The 17,933-nt window shown below is 43.8% G+C and overlaps 1 protein-coding gene across 1 annotated transcript in view; it reads right to left on the bottom strand.

The window, feature by feature from the left end:
- Positions 1-17,933, bottom strand: part of MICU1 (mitochondrial calcium uptake 1) — a 98,447-nt gene that overhangs the window by 76,207 nt on the left and 4,307 nt on the right. The window contains exons 2-3 of the mRNA XM_008936021.1: positions 8,445-8,628; positions 1,745-1,907 (exon numbers count right to left, since the gene is read on the bottom strand). Of these exons, the coding sequence (XP_008934269.1) occupies positions 1,745-1,907; positions 8,445-8,628 (347 nt within the window). The remainder of the gene's footprint in view (positions 1-1,744; positions 1,908-8,444; positions 8,629-17,933) is intronic.

Here is a 17,933-nt window from a genome sequence, read left to right as displayed (position 1 = left end):
CAACAGCCATTTTCAGGACTTAAATCCTAATTATCAATTCACCAACATGCTTTTAACACTAATGCCAAGGACTGTTTTTTCTTCCCTCCTGCACACACTTCCTACTGTTGTTTCCTAAGCACAAGTGTACGTGGTATTTATTTAGCAGCTGTCATTTAAGATATCATAACAGTTTCATGGTTTGCACATAAACCCCACTTTCTGCAAGTTACCATTTGGGGGCTGAAGTTCATTAATGACTGCAGAGAGAAGATGAGTTTTTATTTGTCAAAAACCTGTTTCATTCTTTGAGATACACTGTGGGAGACCAAGAAATCTGATTTTCCATGTCTCACCCAAAACAGGCATCTCCTCCAAAACAGAGGACAGGCAAAATTCTCCTGCGTCCCCACAAAAACCAGCCTCTTACCCAATGCTCAGAAGACAGCTTTCCAGAAAAAAAAAAAACCAGCATCTGCTCTCCTGCCTGTCAAAGCCTGACATGTACTGCAGCTGATGTGCTTCCTCGCTATCCACAAGGAATGTGAAGGCAGCAGAGATGAGCCCCATCCTGGCCAGCAGCATCACAGCTCAGGCAGGAACACATGGCTGCATGGACACCATTATTTTATGGATTTTATTGGCAAAGCCACCTCCTTTGATGGGTTTAGGAAAAGTTCTTAAGATGGAGCAGGGCCAGAGGAGCCCCGGCAGTGACCCGAGGGTGGAACCCCTCTGCTGGGAGGCCAGCAGGAGAGAGCTGGGCTTGGGCAGCCTGGAGAGGAGAAGGCTCCAGGGAGACCTTAGTGCAGCCTTTCAGTTCCTAAAGAGGGCCTATCACAAAGCTGGGGACGAACTTTTTACAGGGGGATTTAGTGATAGGATGAGGAGTAATAGCTTTTAACTGAAAGAAGGCAGATTTAGATTAGATGTAAGGAAGGAGTTCTTCACTGTGAGGGTGAGGAGACACTGCCCCATGTTGCCCAGATAAATGATTGATGCCCCATCCCTGGAACCATTCCAGGTGAGGTTGGACGGGGCTCTGAGCAACCTGCTCTAGCTGAAGCTGTCCCTGCTCACTGCAAGGGGGTTGGACTAGATGGCCTGTAAAAGGTCCCTTCCAACCCAAATAAGCCTGTGATTCATAGAATAGTGAATCATAGAATTATATGATTCACTATTAAATATGCAAGGAAGTCCTCTCAGCTGTTCTTCGAGGGCTCATACTAACGAGACACAATATGCTGCAATAGCACTTCAAGTAAGCTGGAAAGGAATAGGCTCAATTGGGGTTCACACCATGGAAACAAAATGGTTAACTTCAGGAGGTGCTTTCCAGCCCTAGTAATCCCAAGTTCAAGGCTCCCAAGAAGCACACCCTGACCAACTTGAATGATCACCGATATTTAGCAGCCCTGCACTGCTGGCATGCTGCAGGCTCTTCTGGAGAGATCCATGTGGCTTCTGTGAAGCTGCACTGGTAGCCTTCTGCCTTGTGCCAGCATTCATTGTGTTTGTTATCCTTCTGCACATTGCCAGACTGCCACAATGCTTGGGTTGAAAGCATCACTGTTTTGACTGTGGCAGCACCCTCACCTTACAGCAACCCACCTTTTGCGCCACACCTCTCCACATAACGAGAACAATACCTGACAACATAACTGTTTGATGGGAAGTTTAAAGATTGATTGGGTAAGCAGAGAGTGGAGAGTTTATTCCCCTTCATTGCATTAGCTCCTCCCATTACTAGGTACACATCACTTACTTTCCGGTTGTTTCTCGTTAGGTGTTATCGATCTCACAAAATCCTGTGGGGTCATAAAAACTTCCGATTCACCGTGTTCGTTTATGACTTTCAAAGTGGCAAAGTATCTGAAGATTTTGTCTGGCGTGGAGTAGGCTCTGATCCTGTTCTCATATTCCATCACCTGGAAATGAAATTTAAGCAGCATTAGATGTGTGTGGTTCCTCCCCTGACACATACATTAGGAGCCACCCTCAGTCTGAAGGATTTTGCCACAAGACAAAGTTGTGTGCAGACACACAACACTTGAAAGAAAGCAAGCCGAAAGGGTCAAAACCCCTCCTCTTCTCAGCCTTTGAAATACCAGGAAAATTTGAAGTATCAGCTCCTGATGTCCCAGGATTAAGAGCAAACACCTGGAGTCTTTGCTATTGTTAAATTTTGACTCTTCATGAGAGGAAAAACAAATTAACAAAATCCCTGAAGACACTTCTAAACATAAAGGAAAAAAAGGCACTAGAATCACCTTTGTGAATGTAAAGAAGCTCAATATTTTAACCACAGTGTTGAAGGGTCTGACTTGTGATTAATAAATGAAGTAAAAGGAAAAAAGTCTTGGAGAGCTGGGAGAGACCTTAACTTCTGAACCGAGTCTTGGAAAAAACTACTTGGAGCCGCAGCTGGTTACTCAGTCACCTAACCTCATTTTTTCCTCTTTTCTATCACCTTGGCAAAATTCTGCAGAAACACTTATTACTCAGCGCTCCTCTCCCCACCAGTCTGCCACTTGCTAATTCTGCCAGTTGTGATTATTTGTACTTAGAACTGTTTTCCCCAAGACAACTGGAATTAGTCAAAGAGAACAGAAAGCTTTTATAAACAAAATCACAACATAAGGCCACAAGGGAGGAAAAGGGCACAAAGACCTATACTTCATTATGTGTTAGAGCAGAAAACTTTCCTTCTTAGTTCAGCTTTTTATTCCTGCATTATGCACCATGTTTAACAGTCCGTAATGTACTTGAAACCTTCAGTACTTCTGGCCAAGAGCCACAGGAGAAAAAAACCAACCAATGATCTGCTGGAAGAGAACAGGCAAGATGAAGGGTACTGCCAAGGCAGCTGTAGATCATTTATGGCTTTGGTTTTGTTTCAGCCTTGTCCTTTAACTCAAACAACTTCTCCACCCTGATGTTTATCAGACAGAATACACCCTCCCTGGTTTTTCATTTAAGGCTTTTAATCCTGCAAGCAGGGCTTCTGTAAAGCAACTAGGGGAAAGCAAAGTCTCTCCCCTACATTTCGCTCCAGCTCAGATCTCCAAATGTACCCGGAGTTGACATTACCTATAACAACAATATCTAAAGCATTCTCCCTGTTCTTATCATCACCACAGCTTTTTCATAATTCAGAAGTGTCCCAAAACCAACCAGCTCCCTCTTTCCTGGAGCCACCTGCATAGAAGAAAATTTTTTGTCCCTAGTGCTTTTTGCTACTAACCTTTGCACCTACGACTGAGAAACCTAATCCCATGTTTATTGCTTGAGTACACAAGGTTGTTCACAGGTAAGGGCACTGGACAGACTGCAAAGTTACAACTTGTTGCCTATCAGCCACGCCATAGTAAATGACAACATGGCCTTTCCCAGCTCCTTCCCACTGTCAAGCTGCACGTCTTCATTGACAGCTCCCACCCAGCAGGTGTTCAACTTCTCATGCTGAAGTGATCTTTTGCCTTGTGATTGCAGGCTCATATCTCACTCATTCCTGTAGCATGACCCAGTCTCATGAATAACACCTCCAACCAACCTGATCGGCCAAACCCATAATTAAGTATTTTTGCCTTAGAGCAAGACAAAACCAACTCTAGTATCAAGCCCAAGACTGGGGCCAAGAGCAAACACCACAGACCATGACCAGCAGCTCCCTGCATCCATGATAGTCTTTCCACCCAGCCTATTTTCTAGCTAAAACACTTGTCTGCCTGAGACTTCATGTTACTCCTGATTTTCCAAGCTCTGTGGAAAACTTTGTGCAAGGCACTTTCAAATGCTTTCCATCAACCCAGCTAGGTAGGTTGCACCTCCTGTACTCAACTCCACTGCTGCACAGGAGACATTACTCCTAACATTTCCTCCTGTAAAACCATGCTTCTTTTTATCCCATTCAACTTCACATCCTCAATGGACTTCCCTCTGTATCTGTTTTGAGGTCTTGCCAAAATGCAGCTGATGGGCCTGTTGCCATCAGGTGCGTTTCTTCTCATTTTTTGGAGTACAGACAATGCCACTGTTCCTTTCTTGACATCTTTACCAAGACTCCATACTGGTCCAGCAACTTCACTGCCACTTCTTTCTTATCCCAAGCTCAGTGTAATGCTCAAGACCTCTCCTTTATTTAAGCAGCCTATATTTTGCTTCAAGCAATTTTCCAACAACCCATTCAGATTCACACCACACTTTGAAGCCCACCATGATCATCGCTTGCCACAGAAGCGAAGTGTCCATTTACTACATGGCACTTGCCTAGATCATTTGCCATCCTATCTTCTATCCACACACACTGCAAAATGAAAAGCTTCCTCAGATGACTGCCAGGCACTCATGAGGATGCAGGGAGAGTCAGACTTGCTCAAAAGCCACATGGCATGGCTCACAAAAGCCTAATAACAACACGGGCTTAAAAGATGTCTCCTGTCTCAGCACACAGCACAACCCTGCACAGATCTGCAAACCTTGAGGTTTGCCCCCCATGAAGTCTGCTGTTTCATGACAGATATATCAGTGGTTTTGGGTTCCTTCTGCTCCAACAAGAGCAGCCAAATGCCTCTACAGAAACAGGACCTGAGTGCACAACACATGGAGAGCTGACCATGCAATTTTGCATTATGCCTCAAAGCAGCACCAGACATCAAAGCAAGAAATTAAGGATTTTTAATTATCATCTTCTGATGCAAAGTTTGCCATGTCTGGCTGAAAAGAGCTGAGCTGACCATCTCCATGAGACCTCAAAGCAGCCCCTCCAAGCACACTACAGTTAAGAAACGGGCATTACCTGTTAAGTGATTTCAGTTCCAGGTCTGTGAGGGACCATGCTTACCAACTCGCTTTCATCGGAAGTTACTGTTAGCTTTAATTATTTGCATCCTTCTGAGTGCCAGCAATTAACTGTGATGTACACAAACATCTGTTTTCATCAGAAATGTCCCAAAAACAACTGTTTTCAAACAAGCTGTTTTCATCACAACCAAAATCACACTTTTTCCTCAAATCTGCCTAAGAGAAGTGAGCAAATGCAACACCACTTCTTCCCTTTTGCCCACAGCTGAACTCACAATTACCTCATCTTCACTGACATGATCTAATCAGCTGGCAAAAACTAAGACACACACTATAACCCATCCCTCTGCTTTAAGACTGGATTGAACATGAAGCCACACCAAGGAAATTTTATTTTCAAGGAAATGACCAAGACTCTGCAAATGGGAACAATTCACTTACTCGAGATGGGATAATATGGGTGCCCTGGTCTTACTATACAAATTTGACACATGTGTATGTATTTGGATGTACATACCACCATTTGTGAGGTTGCTGTGTTTTTGGGTTTTTTTTAACACTACTTAAAAAAAATCTGGACATATCATCCCAGAAAAGTCTCTCCTGTGATCTCTTGCATTAGTCCTTGATGCAGTGGAGATCAGCCAAAAAGTCCTCATCCTGATCTGAAAACTGCAGCCTCATGTAATTGGGGGCTTCCAGAAAGCTTCTGTGACCAGTAGAGAAAAATCCCTTTTTGGCATTTATCAATAGGTTATGTACTGGAAGCGAAAGATGAGCCAAGTAATCCCTATTGCTCTACAGGAGTGATGCTGCTGGTGAGACAGTCAATGTTCATGCTAAGCCTCAGGATAAAAGGAAAAAAAAAATTAAACCTCATGCAGACATGAAAATAAAACTCTTAATTAACATCTGAAGTAACTTCCAGAGCATCACTGGGACCTTCCCTGACCATCTGGCAGAATGGGAACTCTGGCAGCCCAGCTCCACCGCACATATCTTAGCAGGGTAAATGATTTCAGATTAATTTATGTTCAGTTTCCTATGTAATGCACACCAAAACAAAATCTCAGGATGACTCCCCCTCCTCAGGAAGCATAGCTGCAGGACTCGGCAAACACTGTGAGCGGATCTTGATAAAGCAGTCCTAATGCTGTGTGCAAACTCCTCTAACTAGTTAATTAACATGTCAGCCCACTTACATCATCTATTACTGCTCATTAGCCTTCAAACTATAAAAGCACTCAAACAATCTTTTCCTTTCCTCCCTTATGCAGTCAGGACCTCTACATTGCATAGGCTGCAAGACAAGATGCTCCCTGGAACCAGCCACACACAATCCCAGCCCCAGCAGATGCCAAGTTATTTAGATTTCACCTTCCTCTTCACTGAATCACCACCCAGAACAGCAATGTCATGTCTAATTTGTTATTTCACCACTAATTGTCTACTTCATTAAAAGCAACACTTGGCTAATAAACAAGTGTTAAACACTTTCAATTTATTTTTAATTTATTTATTTTTTTCTCAAGGAAAATCCCATACTATTTTTAATCAGTTATGGGAAGACTTGGAAAGGGCTTTTACTGTTGTGCTTGGTTCTTTTAAAAAGCATATAAAATGAGTCAGGAGCTCCCTAGGTGCTACACAACTGATTGGGGGAGCAGCACATCCTGGGAGCAGCCCTGATTGAGTGGGGAGCTGGGACACACCTTCATCCGTCATCTGAGCTGGAAACATTCTAACCTAACTCCCGAGATGACTCACTAGGGCAACCACGGATCAAACTCTAAGCCCACAACCGAGTCACTCAAACAAACACAGAACCCAGGAGACTACAGGCTACATCCTGTATTAAGCTAAGCAAAAGCAATGCTGGCATTCAGGTCACAGAAGGCACATTCCATCTTAAAGCCAGAGGAAAAAAGGCTGAAGTTGTCAAAAAGACAGCAAAGTCTGTCTTAAGCAATGCTCCCCTCTCTGCAATTGCTGCTCCTAAGGAGAAGGAAGGCAGGCAGTGGTTGGAGAAGGGACCCAGGGTGCACGTTGTTCCCACCAGACCTCTTTTGGGCACCCTCCACACCTGGCTCATGTCTTGTTTGGAAAGTGTAGACACACTGCTCCCTGCCTAGTACAGGAAAGAAAGAGCTGGTCAATGTAGACACATCCCCTAACAACTGGAATAAAAGTCCTCACTCACAAACAAACATTCCCTGGCTTCCCTAGCCAGAAGAAACCAGCCACATAAAACAAAAATCAATAACTTTATTTGGTGTATCAACTAATGGTCTTTTTTAAAAATAAGAGTGTGGATGAAGGTGGATCATTTCTTTGCTCTTTGCAACCTGTCTCCATCTGCTGACACCTAAAAAGAACTTGCTTTTCTTCAGTGATACTGACAAGAGTTGACGTTTTGCTAAAGCTGTTGGAGTACCTGACACCCAGTTGCCAAGAACATTAGCAGAAGCCAAGAATCCATATTCCTGGACAATTCTGAATATCTTACAATATACCTCCACTGAGCTGCCACCAACATGTCACAATAGGGGAAGTTTGGAGCCCGAAATACCACAACACATTTGACATTTCAAGTTGTGTAATCTACTCTAACCAAGAACAGAATATAATTCAAACAAAAAGGCTCTTAATTTTTTACGAAAAGCTTTCAGCCACTATATATGACCATCCACGAATTAACAGCTAATGAGATGCAGCCTCCAGAATACAAACTTTAAAATAATTATCAGAAGCAAATCGTACAGAAAGAAAATGTGAAGAGCATATATTCCCATTCTCCTCTTTGGTACTGCAAAGATATTAAATCATCAAACACAGCCCAATAAAACTGACATCCAGATAGGTTTAAAAAATAAAATACTGCTGTCTGCCAGCTCTCAGTTACAAGACTCTCCATCAGACCAAATCATACATCTCATAATAACAGTGGTGGTTGTTAGTACCAAACTAGTTGTCAGACAGCTGAGGAGCCTAAAGCTCTCAGGATTACCCAGCGGTGAAGGCGCGTAACAAGTTGACAATATAGTTCATTACTCAAGCTTTCCTCCTCTTGAAAAAGAGGCATAAGCATTGAGAGAGAGACATGACCAATAATGAACAGGCAGTGAGCCTGTATTTCAACAACTACATTTACATTTTTATTGTATTTAATTTTAAATTAAACTATGCCTTTCCTACAACCCTCCTTTGCACACTTGTCCTTCTTCCTACATACACTGTGCACGTTCACAGCCAGATGGACTCAGAGACATGTTGGATGCCCTCGATCATTTTAAAACTTTTGCACCCATTCCCTACTTTCCATGCACTCTCCTAAGAGCCATTGGGGCAGCAGCTTTGATTTCTCAGCAAGCCACTTCTCAGACATCCAACTGGAGATGGAAAAATGGTCTTCACTTCAGAGGATCAGAGTACTCTGCCTTCCCACTAAACAAGTTCCATCCTGAAGAAACTAAAGGTAACGGTGTGCCAATAACGTAGGTTCCCAAAACAGTAGTCTCAGAAAGTAAAGCCAAAGTAGAGAGCCAGAGCCAGTCTCTGGTACATGTACTGGACCACAATTTGACTAAGACATTCTGCAAGTCTTCTCTCTTTTTTCAGTGCAGTGCAACGGCTGCTGGTGTTAACCGGCCCAAGTTTGGTACCTTGCGGTCCCTGAACCCAGAACGCTTCTTCTTCTTCCCTTCTGGCTGAGCCTCCTCATCTCCTGATGCAACAGCTTTTCTGCCCTCACTGCTGCTGCTGCTCTCCTCCTCCTCATGCTTCACCTTCTCACTCGGCTCTGTCCTCAGATCGTGTTTTACAGAGGATGAGTCACCTGCGTAGGCCCTGAACAAGGAAAGAGAAAACAAAGGTTTAGGAAGTTATTGAGAGGGCGCTAAGGCCACAAAGATGGCTCTCCCTGAATGCAACACTTGTTACAGGTCAACATCGAGGATGGCAAAGCAAAAGCAAAGCAGTGAGCAGTCTCCCTGAAATACTGTATGCTTTTCTGCACTCTAATCAAAATTCCCACCCCAAACTAATAATCACAGTAAGTTTTCCTAGTCCAAGAACACTGAAACAAATCTGTGAATTCTTGTACCTTCCTAGCTAAACACTATGCACGTAGGGAGGATTGGGAAGGACACACCACACCTCCTCTAGTGGTAAATTCCACACCACTGCTCCCCCAGAGAAGATTTATATGAAGTGACAGAAATGCATTTCACCATCAGCACTGCAGGATTCAGAAAGAACAGGCTCTTTGTTTCAGCCCAGCTGAATTATTTTCTATCTCCAGCAGGTGACAGGGTGTTTTATTTCTCTACTCCACAAGTGACTCTTATAAAGTCTAGTGCTATGGGATTTGTGACCACAAGAACTGGAGTTGCCTATCCTCAAGCTGGAAGTACAACTCTGGCGGAGCAAAGGATCCCTGTTCCCTTGCTGCTCAAATACAGACACCTTCAGTGACTCTGTTCGTTGGCCAAGACTCAATACTCAAAATCACTCAGCCTAAGCCATGGGCAACTCACAGAATTGCTACTGGCAATCGGGTAGTTAAACAAAAAGGGGGATAAATCCATATGCCAAACAATGCTAAGGCTTTCCTATGCTTTACTTGTAAAGTGGTTTATAACCAGACAGAGCTCAGACCACATCAACATCAGTGAAACTATAATCTCTTAAGGATATGTTAATACGCCATGAGCAACAAAGCAAGCTGTTTGATGAAATTATTTCTCTTTCTGAAGGGCTCAAACAGCCCAAGCAAACATCCTAGCCTGCCTGTAACTTAAGCAAAGTCACCTTTCTTTGCATTCCTGGTGATTTGGTTTTGATTAATCACCGGGTACAGGGCTTGCACACAGTTAGGTGCCTCTCATTAGCCAGCGGCCTTCAGATGAAGGCCAGTACTGTGGTACTCCCTGTGACTGTGACACGGGCATTTACAGCTGCTGGCATTTATTCAAGAAAGGCTGCCTTGGGAGAAAAAAATAAATCAACATTTTTGAGGTCTCCTAAGCTCTAAACAAAAGGCTACACATATTTCATACCACCAGTTTCCTGGAAAACACAGATGTGGTGTGTAAAATTAACAGAGGAGAGTCTGTGCCTGTCTCCCCAGCAATACACAGCTCTGCAGCAACTCAGCGCATCACCTTCCAAGAAGGAAAGAGGGTAGGTGCTCCTTCATTTAATTTAAATGCTACCAAAATATAAGACTCACTCCTTAACAGCATCCAATAATTCACAAAGTCCCAGAACAATATAGATAGGGAAGAGCTAAAGAACTCAAATCCTTCCACAGCACTGCTGGAAAGCTAAAATTTCATTATTCTAGAATAAAGCCCCTAAAAGCATACTTAAGAATACAGTTAATTGTGCTGAAAGCAAATGAACTTTAATTCATACTGTGACAGCTACTTCAGCAAAGACCAAAGCACACAAACAACCACCAACAGCAGCACTTGAAAATGCAACAACCCACGGCACTATGGCTGGCTTAAAGCAGTCCAGATATTTCTGGTCCATGCTGGGACAGAAGATAACTCCAACACAAGGGTTTGATTTAATAAAATACACAAGTGCTTGGTGAAGAGTGGTACTAATTCTGCCTTGTCAAGTAAAATGGATTCTAACAGCTCAGCAATTCCTTCCTGAAAAGGTCCTGAGCCTCTATTTGCCAACATACTTTTGTAAGTCTTACTGCAAAGCACCATCTTTAAGACCTCCACTGAACCAAACTTTCAGAAACAGGATCCAACCATGGGTCCTTCACAAGCATCTTAAGATAGGGAATTTATTTCCCCAGAAGACCCAGGCAGCTGATCTGCCTCTTGGAGTCCATGCTGGCACTTCTCTTGAAGCCTTTCCTGAAAGTTTAATCAGCACTGGCACATCCCTTTGGAGTTGTGATTTTGGCTGATACATGGTTTGCTAGAACAAGCTGTTGCCAGCTGAGGCTACACCAGCAGTGCTCCCAAGGAAAGCCCTTGTGCAGGCAGGACACGAGCCTTAAGTAGCCCTGACAGAATCTCTCGGGAGAAGGATCCTGGGGACAGAAAAGCAATAGAAAAATGATTGCTTCTCTACACAGCCAAGCTATTCCATATTCAACAACCCAGAGAATAGCTGTATCAGTAAAGATTTGCTCCTTTAAGGCTTGACTGACAGCAAGCAAACTAGGGAAAGGATAGATTAAATTCAAAACCAAACATTTTCAGCAAATCCTATGCACTCCTTCAATCCATTACGCTGCCAAGTCCATTGGCCACAGCAATACCAACGTAGGCTGTTTGAATACAAACAGCTTTTTTTCCTCCCCCTCTAATTTAACCATGTAATTAACTCTGCTCTACGCTTGGATCACCATCCTCATCACCAGGCAAAACGAGCTATGAGAATAAAAACAGAGTTTGTAGTCTACTTCTGGAGCAAGGTTTTAAACAGTAACCACTACTCCTCACCTCCAGGCCACAGTCCAAAGTACTCACTGAGTTAACTGTTTGAAAGATCTGCTCTCTACATACACCTACTACACTGTGCTTTACATCCTGCACAACCATCCTCTGTTGAAGTCCTTGGGTTCCAACGTCTGCAGATTCCATACTGTACCCACATAAAGGAGTCTTTCAGTGCAGGTGTCAGAGTACAGCTGGAAAAATCTTATAGCTCCAGAAACATCCACCTTGCTGGACTATCACCAGCAAAGGAAGACTCTCCACCTCCTTTTTTGATGAGGCTGTCTTTCCAATGGCATGCCTCTTATGTACAAGAGGGAAATGAAAATACAAAGACTCCCTTCACTGTGTGCCAGAACTGGCTGTTAGCCTCTCTCCAGGGAGTGTGCCTGTGCCAGATCCTAGCTGCCATGCTTCAACATTCCCCATCACTCCAGGCTTCCCCCCTCCCAGTGAACTGAATTTGAGGCAAAGACCATATTTCCCCACCTACTTAGCAGTCTCTTATTCCTTGGAGAAAGCCAACAATCAAGTGTAAGATTAAGTTCCTCATCCCCAAAGACAACCACTGAGATACCACGCAAGACTGCTCAAATGCTAAACTATCCCTTGGTAAACTGTTATTTGAGAAAGCCAAACGCATGCAACCATAGGATACAGATCCACAAAGGATCCTGGGACTTACACCAAGCATGGGCACAATACTCCACAGCTGCAGGTCTTCCAATTAGAGAAATGACAATCCCTCACTTTAAAGTATTTTAGTGCGCTAAAATAATGAAGCTTTGTGCCAGAAATAACAGTGCTCAGTTATTCTAATCCTGAAGACAGAAGTATGAGCTATTCAATGCTGTTTAGTTTCAGATGGAAAAGTAGATCTAAAAAGAAGTTAGGTGCTCAGCAGTCAGCAAAGACACTGCCACCAAAGAAGCAGGAGAGCAGACTCATGCCTGACAAATGTCTTCTTCAGTTGACTAGAGTTGCTACTCTCCCTGTACATAAACATCTGAAAACATCCAGGCTTGGTTTAAAAGCCACTTAAAACTGCAGCCTTTTGTATTGAAATGAGACACAGCATTCATAAGAGAAGGCAACCTCCAAGGATTTGGAGTACTTTCAGTGAGGAGGTTCTGTGTCATCCTCAGCTAAACCATACTCAGCAACTGAATTAGCTGAAACTTTAATAAGAAATTAACTAGAAATTATGAAAATCGACAGCCCAATTTTTCAGGATGTCACCCCACTCACAGGACTTTTTACTACCTTGCTTCTTCCCTCAGCTTTCACGGTACTTGCCACTGACATGAATTAGCACAATGAATTTGTAGCAAGAACTGCAATGAATACACCAAAATTAAGACATATTCTGGAGATGAACATGAACAATTAGATTGCGGAGACCAATCTCTAGATATCAGCCATAGCCTAAAATAGGTCCAAGAACATAAGGAGACAGCATGTGCACATCCTTCCTTCCACCACAGCCAGCAGCAGGAACATCCCCACAGAAAACGCCTTTACCTACTGATAGTGCACTCCAAGGAAGAGCTGGACCAACTGTAGCAGGAATAGTTAAGGGGCCAGAACACACTGTTGGAAAAACTGACCTAAAGTTAGATTGCCACAAGAAAGATGGAAAAGAGGAAGATGAGATAACTGCTGCACAACTGCTGTCTTGGTCCAGGGATAACATGGCAAGATGCAGGACATGTGCTTAAGGACATCCTAAGGGCGAAGACTTACACATCAGGGAAAGAAGGAGAAGCCCATGTATACATACAGAGAGTGTTTAATGTTGAGGGCAGGGGAACACTGCAATCGGCTGCCGGGGCAGATTTATTCCGTCACTTCTCTCCTCATCACCAGCAATTTGCTAAAAATAGGTGAGACAGCTGCCTGTCAGGACTAGCTTGGAGGCATCCAGCCCTGCCTTGGCAGTAGACTAGCTGATTTCTCACGTTCCCTCCCACTCTCCTCTGCCGCAGCCCAGTTTAGACACCGACACCAGCATGTGGGTGCAGATAGACAGGCCAATGCGTGAGGACCACTGCTTCAAGCCCCTTGAAGGGGAATGCTCTGAAAAAGATAAACCTGAATGGTTTAAAGTCAGTCTCGCCAGCTAACTTGGATCCTGTGGGATAAGATGCTGCTCCTTAGAGAGGACTCCCTGATAGCCTGCAGAGCAAAAAAATTGCTTCATGAAGGACATCAGCCCAAATGACAAACAATGGAGGCATCATACTGACGTTACCGCAATATCCTCAAATTATAAATACGTTGATTTCTTCATACAGGAGATGCCTGGATTTCCAAACAGAGCTCACCCCAAGTGGGGTACAGAACTGTACCCCCAAGCTGCAGCCCTGATGGATGCACACAGCTGAGAGTTACATCTGCTGTGCACAGACTCATAAGCCTGTGCTCCTCACCTCCCAAATGCACTGCTCACTTGAATTTCTCTTGATCCAAAACACACTTTGAAGGCTGACAGGCTCGATAGCTTTTTTCTCCCTCCCTCAAGAAAATAGTGGTTCCTTACAGTTACAGCTGCAACTCACTTTATATTTGCTCCTGGGCACACAGGTGCTCCAGCAAGGCAAGGTAATTGAAAAAAAAAACCCCACATGAGCCTGGCACAGATGGTAAGAAGCACAGATAGGATAACCACATGAACACGGAAAGATCACAGCAGGCATCCTGTTCTCTATTCCTGGTACCCCTCAAAAAACAACAAGCTGTCACTCACTGTCATTTCTTTTCAAGCAAGAAAAAACAAATCTTAGCTTGGAAGAATAAGGGAGGTAAAGCAAAGTTTCTAAAGTCACAAGCTTCTTAGAGTACCCTCAAACAGAGAACAGCTTTTCTTTCCCCATTTTTATCACTTTTTTTTACAGTACTTGAGGGTTTCTATGAGGCCTACTTTATCAGTTTGAGATTATGAGGCAGAGCAACAGATACAAATAAGTCTGACTTAGAATAACAACTACCAACTGGTGAGGATTGTTTTATTGGGCATTCAGAGCTTACCCTGAAGAGCGAGGAGGATGCCATAACTGCTAAAAAATGAGTGAAAAAAATCAACAGCTTCAGTTCAGAAGAAACCAAACCCTGGAGAAATAAGGAAACAGAAAAGATGGCTAGAGAAACTCAACTGTACTTCACATAAATCGGAAAGGTATGTGGGCTACAAGATGGCTCATGGAGGAAATGATGCTTGTATCATCCTGGCTTGGATCAGCACTAGTGTGGCCAGCAGGACTAGGGCAGGGATCATCCCCCTGCACTCAGGAGGCTGCCCCTCAAATCCTGGGTTCAGTTTTGGGCCCCTCACTCCAAGAAGGACACTGAGGTTCAGGAGCGTGTCCAGAGAAGGGCAACAAAGCTGGGGAAGAGTCTAGAGCCCAGGTCTTGTGAAGAGTGGATGCGGGACCAGGGGTGTTGAGCCTGGAGAAAAGGAGGCTCAGGGGAGACCTTCCGGCTCTTGACAGCTCCCTGAAGGGAGGTTGGAGCCAGGTGGGAGTTGGTCTCTTCTCCCAGGGAAGAAGTGACAGGACAAGAGGAAATGGCCTCAAGTTGCACCAGGGGAGGTTTAGTTTGGCCACAAGGAAAAACGTCTTCCCCAAAAGGGTTGTAAAGGCTGCCCAGGACAGTGGTGGAGTCCCCATCCCTGGAGGGGTTTCAAAGCCATGGAGATGTGGTGCTGAGGGACATGGTTTAGTGGTGACCTGGCAGTGCTGGGTTAATGGTTGGATTCTATGATCTTAAAGGTCTGTTTCAACTAGAATGATCCACTGATTCTACAAAATGAGATCCCTTCAGATTTCTTACTTATCATGGAACCTGGCCTTTAGCTTCCAGCAGACATCCAGGGAAGATCACAGGAGGTCAGGCAGAGACAGCACTGACACAACACAGGTTTCAAGCCACAACTGTAAGACCAGACAAGGTCTTTCCTGGCACCTCTTTTTGCTCTCCAGCCCAGGATGTGTTGACACAGACGCCTGCTTTGGAGAATTTGGCCTCATGCTCTTGGGACAAAAGTCCCAAAGAATTTAGCTGCAATTTGAGGAGGGAACAATTCGCTGCTATGTCTATACTAATATCAAGTAAAACCTGCTCTGTTCAAACTCCAGGATATTTAATCACATTATTTCCTTCCCAGTCAGTACCTCACACAATCTCTCAGCCCTTTTGGCAGACAGTAAACAGATGGGCTGTGTCACAGCAAACGAAGCCTCCTCAACCTCACAAGCCTTTTGTTCTCTTCAGCTGGCCCCAAGAGCAGCAGTAACACATGATCCCATATGTGGTCTAGACACCAAAAAAAACCCAGCATCTAGCTTCCACCAGCAGGTCTCAACAACTGCCAGCTGCAGGAGACAGCTGAAGCTGTAGAAGTTTGATCAAGTAACAAGGAATAAAAAACCCCATGGTTATGCTCACTTTTGTTTTCAAGCCTTAATTAATGAACATTACGCCCATCCCTAGTTTTCTTGGCCACCAGAGGGCACCAGTATTTATTTTTTTAAATATTAAAAAGTGCCATTTACAATTATATTAAAGACCCAGAGTTCAAACAACCCTTGAACTTGCATTTCCACCTGCCTTCTCCGCACAAATCCTAGCTCCAATTTGCTATGCAGCATTTCAGTAAGGTATTATGAATATGCCCTGAACAAATTTCAGGGCAATACCTGTGCTTCAAGCTCTGTAAGTGAGCTGAGGTCACTGCCTGCCAGTGCAGCTCAGATATTTTCCTGATTAACTCCAGTTTTCACTTTGGCTCACTCCTTGGCATCAGATTCTTTCCTTCCCCTGATGCTCACGGGTGAAAAGTACTATGAGGGCAAAAGCCACCTGAAAGGACACACTGCTTTTTCAAGACACCACTCAGATCAAAGAGTCTTCAAGCCTTAGCAGAAAACCTGTAGCTCAGCAATCCCAAGGATATTCTCTTGAGTCTGTCACAAAGAATTTAAAAAATGGTTCAGGGTTCTCAAAATAAAAATAACCTCAAGTGGATAATACCTACATTTTCTCTCCTATATCTGGTTAAGTAGTACTTGACATGTCTAAGGCTATAAACAGGTTTCTCCTCTTGACTATGATTTATGCAGTTTCCTTTGTTTTGCTAGAAAAAAAGATTTTTAAAGTCTCCATTTCAGCTGGCATAAGGTGTTTCCAGCAATTCTGCCATGAAAAATGTATTCTAAGCAAATTACTCTAAAGCCCTTAAGACAGTGATGCAAAAAAGCAATAAATTCTTAAACAGTTAGCTAAGGACAGATCTAGGCTTCAAAATGCATTCCAGAAGTGCCAATGAAGGTCAGCAGACCAAGGAAGACAAAGGGTCTTTCCTACAGAGGATGTGCCTGGAAAGCAACTGGGTGCTTGAGACAGGATGGTCAAAGGAGAAAAGGGTGGAGGAAGAAATGGTAAAGATGAAATGAAATCTGCAGAAGTGGCAGCCAGCACCTGAACAGCTCAGCTTGCTGGTGAGGCATGGAGCCTGCAAGAGAAGAGCTTGTAGCAGAATAAGAATATACTGCCAGGGCTGGGAGGTGGGTACCTCAAGCTTAATTGGTTTGACCTACAAACAGGACAGGGCAAAAGGCAGAAGAGCACAGAATAAGGTTGAGGGGATGCATCAAAACAAAACCAGGTAACACATTAAGACACAAACACACGCAGGATCTTGCTATTAAGCACCTTCCAGAGCAACACACATCTTGCCTTTATTCTTACCCCTAATATATTTGCAGAAGCAAAAGAAGCGTTAACTCAGTAGCTCCAGTTAATCAGGAAAAGCACTGGTAAGATCCTGCTTACAGAGGTCCTCCTCTGCTCCCCAAAGTTGCATTCACTCCCTTACTTCATTCAATACTAGGTTGATGGAGTGACAAGCTTTGGCACTGAAATGACAATTTAAGTGCTGCCAGATGCTCAAAGCCTGTGGATTCAGCCAGGAAGGTCTGTGACAAAGAACTTTTCTGTAGCCACCACACTCCAAACAGGTATTTGGAGCTACAAATAGAGAATGCAAGTTTTACACAAGTATCAGTAACAGATTTTTTATAAATGTAAAGCTTGCCTCAAACTGTGAGCTTCAGTACTTCTCACATCATGCCTCATTTAGATTAGCCAATGACTGAAACAAGATTTATTGCAATTAATTAATTCCATTCATTATACCAATGCCCAGATACTTAATGGCTTCTGTTGCCAGCTGGAAATCCTCAGAGTTTAAGTTATTGCTTTGAGAGAGTAAACTTTATTAGTCTTCTAATCTCAGCTATTTGCATTGCTGAAGTATTCCTCACCACAGCAGAACAGTGCAGCATTAGCTACTCCTGTCATGTAATTATTTAGATGAGAGATATTCCACCAAAACTAAGCAGCAGGAGCTCCCACAGAGCAGTGAAGGCAACAAGACCAACACTCACCCGCACTGGACGGCTATGAAGAAGGCTACACACAGATGCAGATCAAACCTGAAGAACCTACCAATCCATCTCCCATCTTAGGGAAACACAAAGGAAGTCTTTCTTATCTTGTGCCATACAACCACTGAGGGTTTTCATACATATCCTGTCAACCCTTGACTTCTTGCCACGTTTTGGGGTCAGGGCAGCCCCCAGAACCATAACAGATGCTGTTAACCCCCTCCCCCCACCCTGAAAGGGAAAG

This window comes from Merops nubicus, unplaced genomic scaffold (genome assembly GCF_000691845.1).
Source record: "Merops nubicus isolate BGI_N331 unplaced genomic scaffold, ASM69184v1 scaffold1932, whole genome shotgun sequence".
Classification (NCBI taxonomy): domain Eukaryota; kingdom Metazoa; phylum Chordata; class Aves; order Coraciiformes; family Meropidae; genus Merops; species Merops nubicus.
The sequence above is the reverse complement of the archived record's forward strand: the minus strand, read 5'-3'. Positions and strand labels throughout refer to the sequence as shown.